We start from the raw sequence: 21,670 nt of genomic DNA, 5'->3' as shown, positions 1-21,670 counted from the left end.
TCGCCCCGCGTGTGCCCAGCTGGGACTGGCCCAGGTGCGCATGCCCACATTCTCCACCAGATGTTGCGTGGGACGAATCTCGCCGTGGGCGCGAGCTCGGTTCGCGAACAGAGTCAGTCGAGCTAGTGCTGGTTCGGGTTAGTATCAGAGAACTAACTTCGATCCGCCTGGCTCTGGGACCTGCTGGAACCACACCCTGCCGAAATCGGGCATGCGCACCTGGACCAGTCCCAGCTGGGCACAGGCGGGGCGAGCACCGTCCTGGCACCTGCTGCCTACAGCCCAGCATAAGAGCAATGATTACACAGAATGTGAATAAACAGGATTGAAAACTAAGGCAGAATTCTTCTGCTCTCATTCTCCATCTTGGAACAGCAATGGGAAGAGATTGATGGACTAGATGTCTTCATGGTATTCCTCATATTTTGCTGTGATGGCTTCCTGAAGATGAACTGCTGCACCACCCATTAAGGCAAATGCTGGGTACATTATGCCAGAGCAGTCCACCTCACACTCATACAGGCATTTCATAGGGCCTGCATCATAAAACCCCACCTTGCCTTTGTCACAGTCAAGGCAGATGCCCAAGCATGATGGCAGGGGAAGGATTCTACTTTCTGGATCCTTGGGGGCAGCAGGTGTTGTGGGGATAAAGAACTTCTTCATGCCTAATGTGACTAGTGTGAAAGGCTGTGTTGAATCAAAGAAGGCATCTTCACTCCCGCTGTCATGACCACTGTCTTGGTCATACCTAGAACAAAAAAAATCCAGTCATTTTCTTTGGTCAATTTCTGAAGTGGGACTAGTGATGTGAACCTTTTGTAAGATAGATAGGTAATACCACACAATCACCCATGAAACCTTGTGAGATGAAAATAAACCTAAGCCAGGAGGAATGAAGCATTTAGTACGTGGAGAACTCACTTCTGACACTTCAAACAATTACTAACAGCTAAATACTGATTTGGTAAAGGCAGCAGAAGGCATTACTGAGGAGTGGATGTAACTAAATGTCCTCATGCTAGGCAATCATGAATGAACCTACAAGAGTAATTTAGTGAATTCATAAAGTCACAGAGTAGTTCTAGTTAAAAAAGACCTTTAAGATCAAGTACAGCTGTTATACCTAGCACTACAAAGATATGTTTAAACATACGCAGAGAATCATGGAATGGCTTGGGTTGCAAGTGACCTTAGAGATTACAGATTCATAGAACTGTCAGGTTTGCAAGGGACCTGTAAGATCATCCAGGTCCAGCCCCCTGCCATGGGCAGGGACACCTCCCAGCAGATCAGGTTGCTCAGAGCTTCACTCAGCCTGGCCTTAAAAACTTTGAGGGATGGGTCTCCCCCACCTCTCTGGTCAACCTGTGCCAGTGTCTCACCACCCTCATGACAAAGAACATTTTCATAATGTCTAATCTGAATCTACCTAACTCTGGTTTCAGTCCATCCCCCTAGTCCTATCACCATCTGAGATCCTAAAAATTCCCTCAGCAGCTTTCTTGTAGCCCACTTCAGATACTGGAAGGCTACAATAAGGTCTCCTCAGAGTCTTCTCCAGACTGAATAACCTCAACTCTCTCAGTCTGTCCTCACAGGACAGGTGCTCCAGCCCTCTGATAACCCTCGTGGTTCTTCTCTGGACACACTCCAGCACATCCATGTCCCTCCTGTAAAAGGGCCTCCAGAACTGGATGCAGTACTCCAGGTGGGGTCTCACGAGAGTGGAGGAGACAGGGAGAAACACCTCCCTCAACCTGCTGGCCACACTTCTCTTGATGCATCCCACGATACAGTTGGCTTTTTGGGCTGCAGGGGTATGCTGATGGCCCATGTTGAGCTTCCCACACAATAGTACCCCCAAGTCTTTTCTAGTGCCAACCTCCCTGCATGGGCAGGGACTCCTCCCACTAGACCAGGTTGCTCAAAGCCCCCATCCAGTCTGGCCTTGAACAATTCCAGGGAGGGAACAGCCCCAGTTTCCCTGGTCAATCTGTGCCAGTGTCGCATCAACCTCACACTAAAGAATTTCTTCCTAATGTCTAACCTAAATCTACCCTCTTCTAGTTCTAGTTTAAAGCCACTGCCCCATATCCTCTCACTACATGCCCCTTCAGGTAACTTTAAGTTAGTCTCCCAAACCCTTCTCTTCTCCATGCTGAAAAACTTCAACTCTCTCAGCCTGTCTTCACAGGAGAGGTGTTCCAACCCTCTGATCATTTTCATGGCCCTTGGGTGGACATGCTTAAACAGCTCCATGTCCTCCTTATGGAGAGGACCCCAGAACTGGACACAGTACTTCAAGTGGGGTCTAACAAGAGTAAAGGGGTTCAAAGAAAACCCCTTTATAAATGCAACATTACTGCTGTCTTTTGAGTTTTCCATGCCACTGCTGACTTGCATTGTCTTTAAAATTCACAACATAAAAAGCAGTGTTTTAAGTTTGTTTGTATTTCTTGGGGTTTTAGGTTGCTGGGGTTTTTTGTTTGTTCTGGTTTTGGTTTTTTTGACTGCTCTGCCTGGAGGCACCTGGTTAATGGGGAAAGTTTGTAGGCAGATTTTTACAGTCTACACGCTTTTTGCCCTAATTCTGTCCCCAGATGAAGACAGACCAGAGAAGCACACATACTTATGTGCAGACAGTCCCTAGCTAAGATTGTGTTTTTAGGGTGTTTGGCAATAGGCTGGATGTGTGTCACTTAAAGTATTCCAGATATTTGTGTGGATAAGGAGAAAGCAGGATCCAATTTCTCACATTGCAAAAAGTCTCCATCTGACTTTAAGCAGCTCAAGACACTGGTATTTTTACACTTTCAGTATGCTATACAGAAGAAAGCCAATACATATGTTAGAACCTTGCAGAAGTTGAGTCCCCAGGAGACAGCCTCCAGACTGCAGTTCCCATACACATCCAGACTTCCTACAAGTGTAATTTGAGAGCTGGAACTCTTTCTGCTGGTTCATACACTGAACTTTGGCTTGTGCTCAGCAGCACTCCAATACCATACACAAATGTGTAGCCAGACCTGGAGTCCACAGTGACACAATTAACAGCAAAGATACATAGATAAGCACAGTGAACACTGTATCTCTGAACGGCTGCCAAACGATATCACAAGGCAATTAAGGCAGTCTTACTACTGATGATTAAGCACTGCTTCAGTCTTGCCACCAATGACTTTTTTTTACCTTCTTGCTTTAAATGACATTTCTTGACATGTATGGGAACCCAGTTTCTTTCCCAAAAAGAAAGAAAATAGAACTTGGGATAAGAAGAACATCTTTCTGATAATAGTAAGGGAAGAACAGGACAAACCCCTTATATCCTTTAAGCCACTTTCCACTGGTTATGTTCTCGTTTCCTATTTGAGACCATACTCACACTTAACTTATTTTTTAAAAAGACATTTCCACGTATAAAATATATTATTAAGCAAAAATCTGCAATTTACCTGGGGCTTGTCCTGTCATGGGTATTGTGGAACAATTTCTGTATCTTGTTGCTAGAAACAACTCCCACTTTCACCAGGTATGAATAGGCTTCCACATGGAAAGCCCAGAAGTGCTTCCCTTTGGCAATCCCAGTGTCACCAATGATGTAATCCAGGGTTGTGTAGCATCCACTCTGCATGCGCTCAGATCCCAGCAGTAGAGGAAACCCAGCCCTACTTTCCACAGAAGTTCTTCTTGGGTTCAGCAGGAGATGGTCACTGTTGTACCCACATTTGTCATCAAAAAGGAAACTGAAAACTGAAAAACAGATTCCCGCAAAATTTCCTTAGTTAAATATTTGGCCTTCTGTGCTTACAAACTACATTTACGTTACGCTGGCATTGGAATTTCTTGCTTTTAAAGGCTATCAGGAACACCATGCAAGGTAACATAGGCTCAGTATGCTACTTAATTAACCTGTTTGTTAACAGTCCTTCTGAACATTTATGCAACCAGTAGAAATCTAGGAGCTACTGGCAACCACCTACAGCTCTTAACACCAGCAGACACAGATTTAGCACCTTGTAGACATAATAACCAATACCTGGAGCTGGAGGTGTACGCAAAATAACTTCTCGGCTGCAAGGGCTACAGATGGATCCTTTATATCCTCGTACTCTAAAGGCGTAGCTGCTGTCTTCATCAAGATCAGATATGACTTTGCTCTTGCTGCAAACTTCAATCTCCTGCCACACTGCACTCTCATCTTCTCTATGAAGCTTTCGATACTCAAGAACATAGATATCAGCTGATTCGGTCTTCCCAGGGGATTCCCAACTTATAAGAGCTTTGTTGTACATTCTGCTCTGCCCTTCATCGATTTCTGGTATTTCTAGACCTGGAATGTCAGAGAGAAAAAAACCCCCTCTTATTCAGATACACATTGTTTTAGAATTAACCATACTTTTGTCAAGTGGGTGGAGCACAGTGTCTGGGGGAGGGAGCAATCTTACCCACTCAGGTAGACAGGTACAGAGTGCAGATGAGGATGGTTCTATTCATGCACTTAAATAAATTTCCTACTCTCTGTCTTTATTTTGAACATTATAATCTGGGGGGGCTTTTTGGCAGATAAAGAAAAAACAACACCTTTCTGGGAAAAAAAAAAAAAAAAAAGGGCTTCTAGGAAGGCCTAGTATTAACTACAGTATTTTGGAAGCCAATGTGAACTGGTACTGAATGCAATGGCATCTTAGCTTCTTTACCAAAACCAAAGGTAGGATTGCTGCCAGGTAATACCTTGTGGATCATGGGGGAAGGGAAAATGCAATTCATGAGACTGAGTTCTGCAACTGAAGCCCTGACTAAGTTTTGCCTCTTTCCAGAAAAGCCTTTGAAGCTCACAATTTACCATTGGAATGAAAGGACAGGTCACCAAGAGCTTCTTCTTGTTTGGCTATGTCGACCACAAAGTCTTCAAAGGTAGTTTCAGCTGCTGGCCTGAAGCTCTTCAGTGATTCTGTAGCTTTTTGGATTCTGAAAACACAGAAGCAGAAGGGTGGCAGAAGAGAGAAGGAGTAATTCACATACATGCATTCCTTAAAGTAAAAATGCTTTTTCTTTTAAAAAAAACCCTCCATTTTCATCTACTTACTGATGTCTCCCAATAATTTCTCTCTCTAGAAAGAATTTAAATGCAAAATATAAAGTCCTTTTATACACCAGTGTAAGGACAAATACCTGGTAATCCTTCAGTTGTCAGAGCATTTTAACAATTTGGAGCATTATGTTCAAAGAAATAAAGTAGGTGTGAAGCACTAATTGAGAACAACTATTAAGATCAAAACCAGAAGAGGCCTATAAGATTAACTTGCAAATTCCTGATACAACCTCTGAGCAAAGGAATCTGTCAGTGAGCTGAATGGGCTACCCTTCCACTGCAGTCCCACTGAACAAGGCTGGGCACTGTCCCAGGACACAGCCCCCTCCCTCCTGTTTCAAGGCACACTGTGGCAGAGTAATTTCTACTGAATGGTACCAGGACCACCAGTGAGACTCTGCAATAGAAAGTACTGCATTCAGTACTTTGCCAGCAAGTGTCAAAAGAATATGACTGACCAGACATCCTGGAACAAGAGCTGTACCTCAAACAGAACGTAATATTCACAATATTCAGAAGATACCTGACATGAAGTTGTTTTGCTGTTTGAACAAAACAGGAGGGATCGGTTTCCTTAAGCACTTCTTGTGCATATCCTACAAGGCCATTATTTTCCAGGAGCCCCTGATATTCTTCTGCTTGTGTTTGCAATTTTTCCAGCCTTAAATTCTTAGAAACTTCAATAGCCCTAAGAGCTGCAGATTTCTTCTCTTCCAGGACATGAGATAATTTCTCAAAACTGTGCAATGCTGCTTCTTTAGCTCTTTCACTGTTACACTAAGAAGGAACAAAAGATATTTTAGATAGATTCCACAGCACTGTGACTTTTGTACATAAACATGGTTAAGGTTGTTGAAGATAATAGTGAATTAGTCATCTGCTTGACAGAGAAGGCTAATGACTTTTGATTTTAGAGCTCTTCAGCACTGCAAAATGAGATCAGCACTGCACCCAAGCTAGTATCTTAACACACAGAACAAAGAGCAGGAAGTTACTCCTCTGATTACACCCCAGAGTACAGTTCATAAAAAAGCACCATAAAAGCAGGTCAGACTGATGTCTGCAAGGCCAAGAGGTAGGTGCTTTTCCAACCTGTCCCATCACCTGGAACTAGGGCTCCAGCCCAATTTCTCTCATGCTCTCAGAACGACAGTGTTATATCTGATTAGCACTCTGGATAAAAGGAACTACAAACTCAGGAGACCATATCAAGATATGCGCAGGGACAGGAGCTCCTGCAGCTTCTGTCATTGCATTTTTCAGCTTGTATGTGAGCATGCCTCCAGTTCTGAACCCTCTTCAGGGAGATTTTGCCCTTAATTCTGACTCTGCTGCAACAACCACAAGGTAAACAGACAGTGTAAACAGTGCAGTACCATCAATACACTAAAGCTGTAAGTCTAACCCACCTCTCTTTTGTTAAAGTATCAAATATGCTTTGTTTCTATTAAATTTACAGCAGTACCCAAAACTTAACTTCACTCTGTATGTTGCCCAAATTTCCCACATTGTCAGGTCTAGGGCTTAGTGTGTGTGATTCAGGACTAACACAAACACAAATTGTACAGAAACTGTGTTACTGCCAGACGGAAAAAAACCCAAAACGCTTTGAAATGCTCCACTGAAAACAAGCGCAGTCCCTGCCGTGGGACTCTCCCAAGATGACCCGCAAGTCCCTGTTACCTCTGTTTCTTTCAGCAGCAGACCCAGCTGTGTGATGTGACCTTTCACCTGGCTTTCCTTGCTGATGAGGTACGCAATGTCTTTTGAAAGCTTCTCCTGTTAAAATAAAACAGCAGGCTGGCAGAAGAGGGGTATCCACCCAACCCAACAACGAGCACAGGCAGGTGATCCAGCAGCTACCACTCAGTTGATCCAGGTACAAGGACAAGTGCCTGCCACCAGTCAGGAACAGCAGCCCCACACAGAATTGCTTTGGTGACGTGCAGTGACTGCACGGGGACCCCACGCCACTGCTCTCAGCAGGACTGGGGGCACAGCTTCTAGGTACAAGAGGTAACAGGCTCAGCTAGCTCATTCTTCCCCAGCCACAGGACTTACCCACTTTTAGGCTAGGAACATGAGGCTTGAGGAGGTTACTGACACTTACAGAGATGCCTTATTGGTCATTAACTCATTTGTAGTAAGATTTGCTAGAAAAACTGGTGGTTCAAAGCATGTCTGCACTTCCTTAGTTGCAAGAGTCAACAGCTATATAGGAAAAGCCTTGCAAACAGGCAAGGAGGCCAAAGAGCACCAGGGAGGTTGGTCTGGTCTTTTTTTTATTTTATTTTTCCCTGTAAGCGAGAGGAAGGAAAGGAAGAAGAGAAGGAAGAAGCAATCGTTCTTTAATAACAAAGAAATGTTTGAAAGACTTCCCTGTTGTACTGTGGTTAGGGAATCAACAGCTATACTACTTCAGAAACATAAAAGGTCTCAACAGATAGTTCTAAAGCATGAGCTACCCCAAGCCACAGGACACCTACCTTATCACACAGGACACTTACACTTATCCAGAGTAAAAGACAGATTGCCAAGCGTTACATGCCTAAAGCTTCTGCATTGGTCAGTACTGCTGTACAGTTGGCTAATACAAGGTGGAAACACTTATAAACGGTTATATTTCAAGCCTCAGAGAAAACACAGTTTAGATTCTCAGCTGTGCACCATGTCACATTAATATATACATTAACAGATGCTGCACAACAGCCCTGCCTCCTTCAGTGTCTTCCACACACACATCCTGGCCTCCTGCCAGAGGGCGTCTGCCCTTACACCAGCAGCTCAGTTCTCTTACCCCTCTTAAGGCCAGCCCAGCAATATTTATTTTTACCTTAAGGGTTTTGTAGGCAGTGCTCATGGTTGTCACTCTATGGTTTGCATGACATCCACTTAGTTTACAAAGATGACAAACAGGCCTTCTGCAGATTTCACAGTACATGTTTACCCTCTCCATTTCATGTTCAGGACACATCAAAATCTGGAAAAAAAAAAAAAAAAAAAAGGAGCAGAGAGAATGCAGATTACGTCCAAAAAATGAGGTGCTCAACAAATCATCAAAACACCCAGTCATCTCACAGCACTTATTTCATCAATTGATTTTTTATATTCAGTTTAACATCCACTTGTTGTATTTTTCCATACCAGTAAAAGCCAGCAGATGAACACACACAGTTTCACAAGGCTTACAGTGTAATGTCTGTATATACAACATGCAGCCTCCATACTGCAATCACCATTTCGCTAATACCTGAAGATGTCTGCATGCATCCAGCTCCATAAACCTCTATTAAGAGTTCTAAATGCAGTATGTAACACACACACTATCAAATTTATGTGTCCACGTAGGCAGCCCTTGAGGTGGGTATGAACTGTTTCTTAACACAAAAGTTGACATAATAGTGTAATGACTTAAGTCTAAGCTAGCCTCTGATCAGCCTCAAAGCCACTGCTCTTTAAGCAACAGAGAAAATGCAGCCTCCACCACCAGTCACTGTCCTCTTAAGACAAAAGGCTTATTTCAGTTTTTCTGTCTGACTCCAATTTTAAGTTTTTCATAGTGAGCACTAATTCTAGCATCAGCTTAAAAAGCTGGTGTTCACAAAAAATCATCTTTCAAAAACTGAACATGTTGAAATAACTGCCTGAAGAGAAAAAGAAGGTGCTGGTCAACTCTGGGCTCAAGCAACCATCTTGAAGTGGGGGAAGGGAAGGTGTTTAAAAATACATAAATAAAATAAATACATAAATACATGCATAAATAAATGATTTCCCTCATTCCAGAGCACTGAAAGACAACATTTTAGTCTGTCTACTCCATGTTACTAAAGAAGACCTCCTGAGAAAGCTTTTCAGCTTCATGTCAAGAACAAGACAGCAGTGTTTACAGCAAACCTTTGGAAGTATCACCTTCTATATATATACATATATATATATACAGACACACACACACACAGAAAAAAAGAACAGGAAAGGGCACAAAAATAGCAAATTGTGATTACCATAAATAGGGACACACAAAGCTAAAACTGCAGAACATCTCTGAAACCAACTCTCAAGCCCCAAATGTCATCTTAGGCTATGATACAAAGCCCAAATACACCAATCTCACCTAGTGCCTTGCTACATGACCATTAAGCAGAACATGTGATAAATTATCCTGTTAACATTGCCTGTTAGATTTGAGGGCAGGGCAAAAAAAAAAAAAAAAAAAAGAAGGGAAAAAAAAAAAAAAAAAAAAAACCAAACAAAAAAAAACCCAAACCAACAAACTTTCAAGACATCTCCAAAACCTGCAGTCCTGCTAGTCTATGGAAGCAATTTTTCCACAGCAGTGCACAGTCACACAGAAACCATGTATTTGTATTCATTCTCTCATATAAGCAAGAATTCCAGCCTGCAAGCTAGAGACAGAAGAGGTCAGCAGATTACCTTGTCTAGTTCTCTAAAAAGTCAGGAACAATCAGCCCAGTATGTACTTCTCCCATCCCCACTACACACGTTACAAAGTGCTCTTCAGTCTGGTTGTAAATTGAAGTGATGACTGAGAACATTGTTTAGGAGACCAGTAAATACTCTGTGCATTTACCTCAGGTCTTAACAATGCAGTGCAATGAGAAATGCGCTCTTCCTTCTTTACATTAACCTCAAACAATGCTCAAAAAGTCTTTCTAAAAGCAGAGTAAAGATTGGTTTGCCATTGATGGGAAGTTTTTTCTACAAAGTAGATGTAGCAACAGTTGATTTGAAAATATTATACTTTTCTGGTGTTCTCTGTGTGTTCATCATATTGGTGTGCTGCACTCTCCACAGCACTCTTCCCGACAATGATCTAAACTACTTCTCCCCTTTTTGTTCTGCTTTAGCAGAACTGCACTGACTTCTACACCCAAATGCAGTCTGCATGCAGTGTACAGGCTACCTTTCAGAGTACACAACATCACAAGATGACTTTGGCATTTTTAAGTAGCAACATTGCAGCAGTGAAGGTTTAGATACCATAGAAGCAAAGTTTATAAGAAGATGTTCAGCATTTTAGATCAAGAGCTGGAAGACAACAGGCAAACTTTTACCTCACTTTTTTATCTAATAAAGGGACATTTCACAAAGACAGCATTTTTAAGCACTGTGTAGTACCAACTGAACTCTAGCTTTTGCTTCTGCTACATTTGAGGGAGGAGAGAAACATGTTTTGCCATCAATCAAGGTAAGTCACAAAATACCCAAAAGAAAGGAGTTGGGAGCAGACCAATTGTGTTGAGATTTTTAAGTTTACAGCACACTGGCATCGTCCTTGACCCAGCTTTTGGAAAAATGCACTGCCATTCCAGATGTTCAAGATCATAAAGTCTTATCCAAAAAAAGATTACCAAAATCACAAATAACACAATCTACTTCCTAAAGTAAAAAATCCTTTTTTTTAGGGTCTTCTTCACATGTTCTCAATGTCCTCAGTAATGAACCCTTCAGCATCAACAAGAAAACAAGCTTTTGGTTCACTCAATAAATAACAGCAAAAGTTGATAAAGCAATAATGGTCCTAAAAAGCAACTATCATTGCACAGGTATGTCTGAACCTATATGTGAATGCTGCAATCAAACTTCTGTAAGATACAGTATACTTACCTTGGGTCTGAAGTTAGTGGTTGGTCCTACATACTCATGCTGGGCTTTCACAGTGCCCCAAGGATGGTGTATTTTGAAACATTCATTGCAATAGCTTGCACTGCAATCCATGCAGCTCTTTGTGGACTCTTGAGGTGGAGGTTTGCAGAAATCACACATAATGGCAATGGCTGCCCTGGCTGCCTGTCTGTATCTTTCCACAATGGTTTCCAAAGTAAAGTTGCGAAATAAGCCATTCATGCCACGTTCTCCAAGATCAATATCCCGCTGGCAAGCCGGACAAGGGAACAGACTTGATCTAGGAGTCAGTGAATTGCGTTTTCTGCCTGTGTAGACACCAAATCCTGATTTAGGAGGAGCATAAGCAGAAGATGTTTAGATTTTAAAGGTAGAAGCACAGCAATTTATGAATGAATTCCAAACTATGATAGCACATCATACAGACCAGTACAATACCAATTCATAAGCAGTCTGCCAAGCCAAAGAAAATATATTTGCCATGACAAGGTAGTGTAATGTCTGAGTCCAGGGGACATTACAAACTACCACTCTAAAATTCAATCCTATATTAAGACGAATTTAGCTGTTCTAAACCTACTGATACTTCATCTAGTTTTAGATGCACTCAAGCTTCAGCCTTCCGAAACACCCAACACAAAACCTTCCAGAAACCAGATGGGTTCAGGCTAACTGCTTGCCCAGATAGAGATCAACAGCTTCAAAATATATTGAAGATGCTTATTCCCAGACGTAGAGTAGTTATTGCCAGATGAAGATAACCAAGTTCAAATTCCCTGAAATTTGCTGTGCCTGAGTCAAACTTATTTGGCTCATCCCAAGAGGGATCATAAACCAACATAGAGAAAAACAAGAGAACTACACATTTCCAGATTAAATCTCAGCCAAATCATTTAGTCTAAATATACAGAGGCTGACTTAGCCTTTGCTTAATGGTGTTGACAAATGAGGGCTGCTAAGTAAGCCCTGTACACCAAAGGGGATGCTGAGATGGTTATGTCTGAGAGGCTCATCTACTGTGAATCAGGGTACAACAGACCAGCACTGTTACACGGGCACAGGTAACTCTTTTCACTTCAAAAGAGGACACCTGAGAAGCTGCACTCCTACCAAACAGCTCTGCACAAATTTTCCATCTCAAAAATAGAGTGACCGAAGGCTCCAGAAAAGCTGTCAGCTGAAGGAGCCTGTTCAAGGGGACAGCTCACATAGGCCCCACAGCTATTTACAGGGTAATGCTCTTGAAAATATCAAACAGGGAGGGCACCCCCACATCTCACTCATGAAGGGCACAGCTATCTAAAAACAGTCCTTTATGCATTTCTGAAGCAAGTTAAGCCAGTGTTTAAGCTTAATAGGTATCCTTTCAGCTTTCCCATAGAAAGAAACAAAAAACATATCCTCTGTATCTGGAGTATAGTTTTAAGATCCATTTGGGGAGACTGCCTGTAGATATAACTAACAAATTTGCAAATGGAATTTGCAATAACAACTTAAAACTGAATTCTTATTACTGTAATGGGTTCCTCTTCAAAAATTTTTTCTCATCTGTATTTACACACCATCTTCCTATCAGAAATGTTGATGTTTCACTTCTTTTTAAAGTGTTCTTTGATGCTCTCTGAAAGACACGTGCCCTGTGCTACTCTCCTGCAGCTTCATCTCCCAACAAACCAAAACCTCCCTTCCTATCGTGCCCTTTCCAGTCTCAAAAAACCCCCAAGTCAACACTTCCATAAGGACTTACTACTTTTAAAAATCTTTGAAATGTGCCCCATGGTACACGTGACTATCAGCTAAGCATGATTAAGTGAGTGCAATCTGACAGTCTCAAATGCAGCTGCTCTCATGCCTTTCTGTAGTTTGTGAGCAGAACAAACAGACTACATTTACAGGACAGTATGGGTGACACAGGGCACTGGTATACAACTCTCTGGCTAAGGGAAGAACAGATTTTTTTTTCCTTATTGCGTATTTTTTTAGTACTTACTTGAAGTGAATTATTACCCAAACTGCATATCCTGCAGCACCTGTAACTTGGCATACAGAGCAACATACACATGCAATGTACAGCAGCAGCAGCAGTGAAACGCAAACTGTATTTCCAGTGTACACTCCAAGCTAGCACTGCACACAGAACACAGATCTTCTACACAGACTTCTACAATAGCCTAAACAAAAAGATGGTTTTGCATGCAGTGCCATGCAGTCAACAGCTACAGAACAGAATCTAGAGCACTTCAGTCTCCTAAAACTATGAAAACAGAGACACAGTGGTGTTATATACAGGGACTGCCTACAGGCTGTACACTGCAGCAGAGAGCAAGCAATGACAACACGAGGTAACATGAAAAAAACCAAACATGGTGCAGTGGTCAAGTTTAAAAATAGAGTCTGAAATTCACATCTAGTAGCATGCTTTTGAAGTCTGGCCTAAGTGGCTCAAATGTGGAAGGGGTGTTTGTGTAACTGGAAGGTGAACACAGCTGAAACCCAATGGAGGCCTTTCATTCTGCCCAGGGTGGACCAAAACGAGACTGGCATCACGAGCCATGCTCTGCAAACACTGGTGACATTCTGCTTATGGAAAACAATCCAGTATCAAGGAAGGCACCTTCAGATGTCTCATCCCTTTTCACTGTCAACACTCTTAGGAGACTAGGATTGGGTTTTTTCCCCATTTTATACCGTGGAAGTTTACCCACTAAGCCTTCTGGTGTGCCCTGCCACTAAAATTAAAAGTACAGAAACATTCTATTTTTGCCTAGCCAGTGTTAGAATATCAACATGCAGAAAGAATTAGACTGCCTTCTGCTTATAGGATTTATAGATCTTCATTTTAAGAGGAAAGCATTGATCAACTGATGGAGAACCTGATGCACTATCTTTCCTACTGTCTTGGGTTGTTTGAAAAAATTGAGTTCTGCTTACATATATATAAAAAAACAAAAACAGCAAAATGAAACACCAACAAAAAAATATAATAGAAGACTAAACTCCACAGATTTTGTACTCAGGTTAGGTGAACAGCTCAGAGAAACTCAGCTTCTCCCTCTCTTTGATATTTTGCCAATCTAGTTAACAATAAACAAGCGTACATTTTGTGAATTACTAGGAATTACTAGGAATCACTGTAATAATGTTTCCATTGTGGTTTTTAAAACACCACTCCACTTGAAATAATGGCTCAATCAATAACTAAAATGTTAGTACAACATAGGCTAAAGTTCCAACTCCAAACTCACAAATACTCAGATACAGCTTGCAAAAACCCAAGTCAAAGAAAAAGCTTAAGTATGCTTTTTAAAGACAATGTCTAGATGTTTAAAGAATATGTTAGAATGTTGGAAAGTCCAACTTGCAGCAGATGGTTTGCAAAGGGATAAGACATCTTAAAGATGAAACTGTGTTTTCCAAGTAAACATCACCAGAATGTTATGGGTATGGAAGACATTTAAATGAAATGTGAGGATATAAGGATTTTAAAAGTCAACTGGATTCTCATAAAAGTTTTTTAAAAAAAAGTTCTATTTAAAAAATAGAAATGTGGACTACCATCCCCTGAAATTCAGGAAATTCTCTTGGGTGGATTTTTAGGGATAAAGAAAAAACAAAAAAACAAAGAGGAAACAAACAAGCAAACAAACAAAAAAAAAAAGATAGATGCCAGTAGCTGAAAAATGTTACTTTCAGATACCTTAATATTCCCCAAATTAAGGGTGATTTATGAAAAAAGAGCAGATAACAACAGCTTTCCAAGAGCTCTAGCAGTCAGTGTTCTACAGTATCTTTATTTTATGATGCTTCAGTCTTCAGGTGAGGCAATTTAGAGCTCCCCTTCCAGTTAGCTGCTTTGTCTTCCACTGACTGTGAAATTCAGATTTATGTTTAGCTCAGCTCATGTCTTTTTTGAAAGACAATATATTACCATGGATTGCTCATGTGCCTCCCAGTAAAATTTAAAAAAATAATAAAAAATTAAAGAAAAAAAATACAGTAAATAGTTATGTGAACAAGCCCACACAGCAGCTGAGATGTTCCAACTAGCTCAGTTTTGAAAATCACATGTATTTAAACCAAAAAGATGCTGGCTATTCTTCAACCTGGCTGTCACTAAGGACACCAAACATTACAGGTTTATAAATTTAAAATATTTAATTTTTTTTCTATATTTATGTGTCATGCTAAGCTACCTGATGTAGAACTACCCTAGATTAACATGGCATAAATTTTAATCTGCTTCTTTATTAAAATTAAGAAGGCTTAAATACAATGAGGAGCCAGTACCGCCTTCCATTTAGGTGACAGCCAATCAGGCCCTACTATAAAGATCAGTCTAATAATTACACTTCGCTACTTTCAAGACATCAGTCCTACTGAATGGTGAGCGTGTAAACTCTTGAAAATTAAAAAATGGCAGGATAGAGGGGCGTGACTCAGGTTTTTGTTTTATAGGAAAGAGAGAATATGAGTTTTTTCAACCATCAATGTATGCTCAGTGATGCATACAGACAAAAAAAAAAAAATATTAAAATCCAACCCTTAACTGAATTCCAGTCCAGTTGACCTTTAAGTCAGCATTAAACAGAATGAAAAGCTTTCCTTATAAAAGTCCTTTGGTGTACCTTTGCTCACTGCAAAAGCCATTTTGTGGACTTGACCACTGACAAAAAGCTATATGCTAAACAACATTTAACTCAATATCTAACTGCTAGACTAGCTCTAGCCAGTACAAGAAGTGAAGCATTTCTACCTCTCCACCCAAAAGACCTCCTCTGTGAGGCTGCAAATAATGAACAGAAAGTGCTTAGAAATTAAAAAGTAAGATATACCACTGGTTTACAATGGTTCAAATGAAAAGCATCAATTGTTTTCTCTTGTGGCTGTTAACCTACCGCACGGCTGAAAGGCAAGAATGTTTAATGTCCATGAAACAACTGTAGTATTTAAGCAAAAGTGAGAAGGAAGAGCTGGGGAGGGGGGGTTGGGGTGTTAGGAAGAGATACTTCAAACATTCAGTTAATGCATTTTCCGTTCGTCCTGCACAAGTGTCAAACACAACCACATTACATACTTTGTTCTAATTACATCAGCACTGTAATTAGAATAACATTACAGAAAATTAATTATCAATAAGAAAAATCCTTTGCTTTTATTTTATATGCAACATAATTTAAAAATAAAATTATTTTATGTACATCATAACAGTGGGGTTTTTTTAAACCAATAGAATAGATTTTAAGAAGCACAGACACTCCATTTAAACTGAAAAATAAAGAGTACTACCAGTTCTAGCCTTTTTGTATTAAGATAAGTTGTCTTTGTACATGCAAGCTGTGTGTGCACAACAAATACAGAATGTGGACATGTTCCTTCTGTCATCTCAAGCATTTAATTGCCAAAAATCATCTTAAATAGATTATGTTCCTCATGAAGTTAGCAGGAATTCCTCAAGTGAAAAAAAGTAAATGAAGAAACACACAGCAGGCAGAAGGTGACATATGCATTTTCAAATCTAACAATAATGTCTTGACAGTTAAATGCCCTGCACAGGACTACTAGACATTTTAGTGGATTTTTTGTTACATATGTGAGGCCTCACTTTGGATATTTTCTTGTATGTTTTCTCTCTTAGAGAGCTGCTTTATTACAAATTCTCCTAAGGTTTACAAAACAAATTGAGGAAAGCAATGCACAGTATGGCTATTTCAGATGCAAAATGAGAATTGTACAAGGTTTAGTTGCAAGCTGGTTGAACATTACTGGTATCAAACATCTGAGAGCACATCTTACATCCTACACAGCAGTGGAGCTATAATGCCTGTAACATTAGAAGCAAAGACAGTATAACCTGAATATCCAAATACACTCTTTAAAGCTCCCATTTCCATATGATTTTCATTTTTGCAAATCTGAACTGTCTGAGATAGTAATTTTCCTGTGATGTGTATCTGCCAAATGCTCTTTGGGGGCAAGAGTGGGAAGCCCATTATTTCCAAGCCTCAACACTAGATTGTCACTCATCCAACAGGTATGAAGTCTTTAGGAAAGCATTCATCTCTCTCTACGAGCATGTCAGATGAGGAGATCCCACACATAACTTTGAATCAGCTTGCTGAGATGGTGGCAGACAATTGTGGATGTGAAGATTACAACCCCTGCAACAATTTGTACATATACATATTGCAGGGGCAACGACAGCACCAAGGATGCTAAACTGTGAAAGAATGGCAGCCAACTATGGCAGCACTGTGAAGAGACCTCTGCAAACCTCGTAGTAAATGAACGTCAGGTTCCCAAGGGAGCTCTTCCTCCACCACATGCTAGCCATGTCATGCTAGATCACTACTTCAACCACCCAAGGGAGAGCAAGCTGTAAGGCAGCTTTCGGTGGGAGAGAAAGGACTGAGTACCTCCTTCCTGACAGCAGCGTAGATGGGCTGCTCCCCAGGCTGCTCCCTCCTGTCCGATACTGACACCTTGAGAAGGCAGAGTTTTCACAGGCACATCAGCTCGCCCACAGGGCATCCACCACTCTCCAGGCAGCCAATCTAGGCCTTTGATGTTTCACATTGTAAAATCATAAAGTGGATGGATGCCACAAAACCCAGTGACCCCCTTCCATGCGGAAAATGACATACCAGATCATACTTACTGAGGAAAAAAAGGAATGGACTTCGATTTGGGAGAAGGTGGTCACCAGTGGGCTCTCCTCATTCAGACTTCACATAATACTGCAGTTAGAGAGGGCTTAGAAAGCAGCTGCAGTGTATGTGTATGTGTACAGAGCTAAACAGTGGAGCTGTGCATCCTATGTCCAGAAAACTGGACTGTAATGAGGATAACTGATTATTTGGTTTGGGGATTCCCTCAAATCATATTAGCCTCAAGCAGCCAATCTACACCAAACACAGCATTCCCCTAGCAAGCTAATTTGAAAGAGTACCTGTACCAGCAACTCAAGGGTTCTTTATAAGAAACAGGTGAAATAAAACATTTGAACTTTGAAAACTGGGAGGGATGAACATTAGTAGCATAAAACACTAGATACAGCTTTAGAGTTTGTCTCATAGGTGACTCTTCCAGAACACAACACTGTGGTTTTAAAGTGGGTAATTATGACAAAAGGAAGACTAAAAGCTAAGATGAGGTTTCTTTCAAGAAGTATAACATGCACAAAGTACTTCTGAGGTATCTATATAAAAGCAAATCAAATAGTCCACGGATTACACAGGCCTCTGTAAGAATTCTACTGATGTTATATCACAAAAAATTCTACTAGTGTTACATGACAAAAAACATGAGGGGTCCTACATCTAAGTGCTCCTAAAAGCTTTAAGCAGACCACACTGAAAAAGACTGTAGCACAGGCTTCTCACAGTCATCTGTCCTCCAGTTCTGCAGTCGTACAATGACTATCATCTCTGGAAAATTATCTGTTGTAAGCATAATTAAACAGGTAAGACATTTGCTAAGTCTGCAGAGGCTAAGAAGGATGCTGGAACTACTGAATTTGGACTGTCCAAAACCTGAGAGAACCACCACAACAGTACGACTGACAGGCAATCAAATTGCTGAAATCTACATTTCGAAGCTATTGAACACTTCAGCATCTTGATGTAACTGAAACAGAGGAGCAAAGATGCCACAAGGATGCCACAAAGACAGATCTATTCTACATGAAATAAAGTGCATTCTTTTTACAAATATTGCCATTGTTCTTGCCACAGAATGAACAAGACTTGCACTGTCTTTAAGTCATGTCTTTGACAGCCTCGGGAGTATTGGGACGACATTTTATCAGTGCAGACACCATTCAAATCAAATGTAATACATAAATTATGAAAAAGTGTAAAAAATCTGATACATACCTGTTCTAGTAATCCTGTCAATTCTCTCCATGCTAGAAGAAGAGATTTTAATTCGAGGGCTACTCTGATTAGAGGATTCAGAGCCTCCATCAGCAAAAGAGTCTTCAAATGCAAAAAGTATTTCTTTCACACATTTGTGACAAACATTGTGCTGGCAAGGAAGGATCAGTGGATGGGTAAATAATTCTTTGCATGCTGGGCAGATGAGCTCTCTTTCAATACCCTTAATGGTAACCTTCATGACAAAAAGAGGGAAAAACAAGTGTAAGCACAGTAAACATGAGCCATCAAGACTCAGTGTACAGCTGTATGTCTGTACATCACCAAACCCCAGCCCAGTACTGTAACCATTGCACACAGTTTTAGTTGGTTTGAGGCACTCCTCTGGTTAACACTGCAAACAAATTTCAATTAAAAATTTATGAAAGCAGTGACAACATTCATTTCAACTGAAATGAGCACTGCCACTAGGCAAACTCAGTTCATCTTTAGGTCATGTCTGCATTGCAGGGGAGGATAGGAAGGGAGTAGTCTTGATTCCACTTAAGGACCTAGGGAAACAAAAGCAACCATACTTCGCGACAATAGGAATCCATACATCTAATCTAACTTAGCTGTCTCTCTTGCTTTTCAAGAAGGGAGTTAAACGGTAAAAAAAAAAAAATTAAAAATAATTTTAAAAATTGTCAGACTGGTTAAACAACAGGCTTTCCTGCCATGAAATTCACACTTAACAACTGAAAGTGTCTTGGCTTCAATAGGCTAACAGTTCGACTCAGGAACATTATTTATTTATTTATATATTTATCTGCTGCACAAAGAGCAGCCCGTAGATCTATGCAGCTCTCCAGTAATTTAATGACCCCGCAGCCATCTGGCACCGCACTCCGGGACCGCAGGATCTGCTGGGAAAGCCAAGGGCCAGGGGAGCCCCAGCCAAGCATCAAGTGGCGAGCGCAGCAGGCACCGGCCGCACGACGCCCGATCGTCCCCTCCTGGGCTGTCACCCTCCAGCCCGCCACCCGATCAGACCGATTCACTGCTGAGCGCCCGGATCGCAGCCCCTGCTCTCACCCAGCCCCGTTTGCAGATCTCCGCGCCCGCCCAGCCCACCGCTCCGACAGCGCTGCCGCCGCCAGTGCAGCTCCCGGCCGGCCGAGGAGGAGAGGCTGCCGGCGGACACCGGGGGAGCGGAGGAAAACGCGCCCACCCCCACTTGCACCCCCCCCCCCCCCATCTTCCCGCAGCACAAAGCGCAACAGCGTAGGGAGGGCGCGACAAACCCCGACCGGACGGCCGCGCTCACCCGGCTCTCCACCCGATCGCCCTCCATCCCCGCGCCTCCTCCGCCCGCCAGCTCCGCCGCCCCGGCTCCCAGCCAGGCGGGGAGGGTAGGCGGCCCTCCGTGGGGCGGGGTGAGGCGGGCGGGAGCGCGGGTCGCCGGGCGGGGCCAGCGCCCGTCGCGCAACAGCGATGGTTCGCGGCAGCGGGCACCGGCGGCGCGGGGCGGTGACGCCCGGAGCTGCGGCTCAGCCGGCAGAGGGCAGCGCGGCAGGGGCGGCGGGGGCGGCGGCGGCAGCGGCGGGGAGAGGGGGGCAGCACGGTGGCGGGCATCCGGAGCTGTCCAACCACCGTCCCAGGGAGGGGCTTCCCCCCCGCGGGAAAGGGCAGCCTCGGAAAAGAAATTTATTTTTTTTTTTTCGCTACCGTAGGGGGAGGGTGGCCGGTCCCGACGGCGAGGAGTATTTATTACTTTCCGATGAAAAACGAAAAACTCTCCAGTTAATCTCTTGGCCCGATAAGAGAGACGACACGAAGTGTGTCTGCGCTTGGGGAGAGTAACAGCTCTGCAGGGCGAGCATAGGAAAGCGATGTGGAGCCGGGCACTGTCAGGGTGTAGCAGGCAGGCAGCGGGCGGCTTTCGTGGCAGCTGGGGAGAAGGGATAGTGCAGAAGGGAGAATACTGGTCTGCACCTCCTGCCTTCCCCTTGAAGCGTGTTTCCATTGGAAAAGGTGAAGCAAATACCCTTTTTGCCAGCAGACAGAACAAACAAAACTACTTGTAAATCTCCAGCAGCTTCAGGTTTTGGCAGGGCCTGCAGAAGCAACCATTGCAGGTGCAATGCTGTCTACGGGTAACATAGTATTAGGCTAAGGGAGAAAAAACACGAATGAGGAAACTCAGTGAAAGCATTCAGCGTTCCTACATTACACAATGGGTGGAGGTTTGGCTAAATTGGCTAATTAAGCCAGATGAAGCTGAACTATAGGATGATGAAATGCTGTCTTGTTTGATAAACCCCAAATCTCACCTATGTTAGCCTTATTTAAAAGACTAACATAAGGGTAACAGCTTCTTTTTCCCCCCAGAAGTACCCATCATATAAGTTAATAAAACAAACATGGCTTGAAATGTCTTTTTTTTTTTTTCGGTTTTGGCCATTACTGACGTTGGGATTCAGTGGCCTGTAGGTGATACTTGAATGGAAAATTACACTCATAAATCACAGAAGACAGGGGTGATGTTTTTGCATGTCTGGTATTACAAATAACTTTTTAGAAAACACATGTAAATATGTTATTTCACATTTACTTTGGAAACCACCTTCATAAAAATACCAAGTACTGTGCTTGAAATTATTTCAATAATGCCAGTGATGCCCAGCATGTATATTCAAACTGAAACATGTCACTTAACTGAGGTGGGGAGAGAACTGGTTGGTAAGGACATAAATTGTCAGCCTTCCAACTATGTTTTGAGTAAAGATTTTCAAGCTGCCGACCACCACCACTATCCCCAAATTTCCTGATGTTACAGGAAGGTCTTAAAGTATTTGGTTCTTGATAAGCCCTTGTCTGTATTAGCCCACTACATTGACGATGGATGCTGCTGATTTGAGCCCAAATAAACCACCATCTGCAGACCAGAACAAAGCCCATTTGGCTCTGCTGTCACCTTTGAAGCAGTATGAAGAAATTCTGTCTTTGGTGGCACAGCAAGGCAAACCAATCTGTACTTCATGCCGGAGGTGTAGGTGCCAGCAGAGTGTTGCTAAGTGTG

General features: G+C 42.3%; 1 protein-coding gene across 2 annotated transcripts; it reads right to left on the bottom strand.

Annotated features, from left to right (window-relative positions):
- Positions 1-286: 286 nt before the first annotated feature.
- TRIM36 (tripartite motif containing 36) lies at positions 287-20,019 on the bottom strand. Of its 2 annotated transcripts, none has more exons than XM_071730514.1 (10): positions 19,916-20,019; positions 18,610-18,844; positions 10,721-11,064; positions 7,929-8,075; positions 6,779-6,874; positions 5,619-5,872; positions 4,847-4,971; positions 4,040-4,333; positions 3,456-3,753; positions 287-751 (listed from the first exon to the last, which is right to left on the bottom strand). In XM_071730514.1, the coding sequence occupies exons 1-10, from the start codon at positions 19,940-19,942 to the stop codon at positions 397-399; spliced, it is 2,175 nt and encodes a 724-aa protein (XP_071586615.1). In that variant the 5' UTR covers positions 19,943-20,019; the 3' UTR covers positions 287-396. The 2 variants fall into 2 exon arrangements, with proteins under 2 accessions (XP_071586615.1, XP_071586618.1); XM_071730517.1 differs by having other exon boundaries at positions 10,721-11,046.
- Between the last annotated feature and the right edge of the window lie 1,651 nt (positions 20,020-21,670).

The sequence above is a fragment of the Heliangelus exortis genome, chromosome Z (assembly GCF_036169615.1).
Source record: "Heliangelus exortis chromosome Z, bHelExo1.hap1, whole genome shotgun sequence".
NCBI lineage: Eukaryota > Metazoa > Chordata > Aves > Apodiformes > Trochilidae > Heliangelus > Heliangelus exortis.
This window is presented reverse-complemented; position numbering and strand designations above follow the sequence as displayed.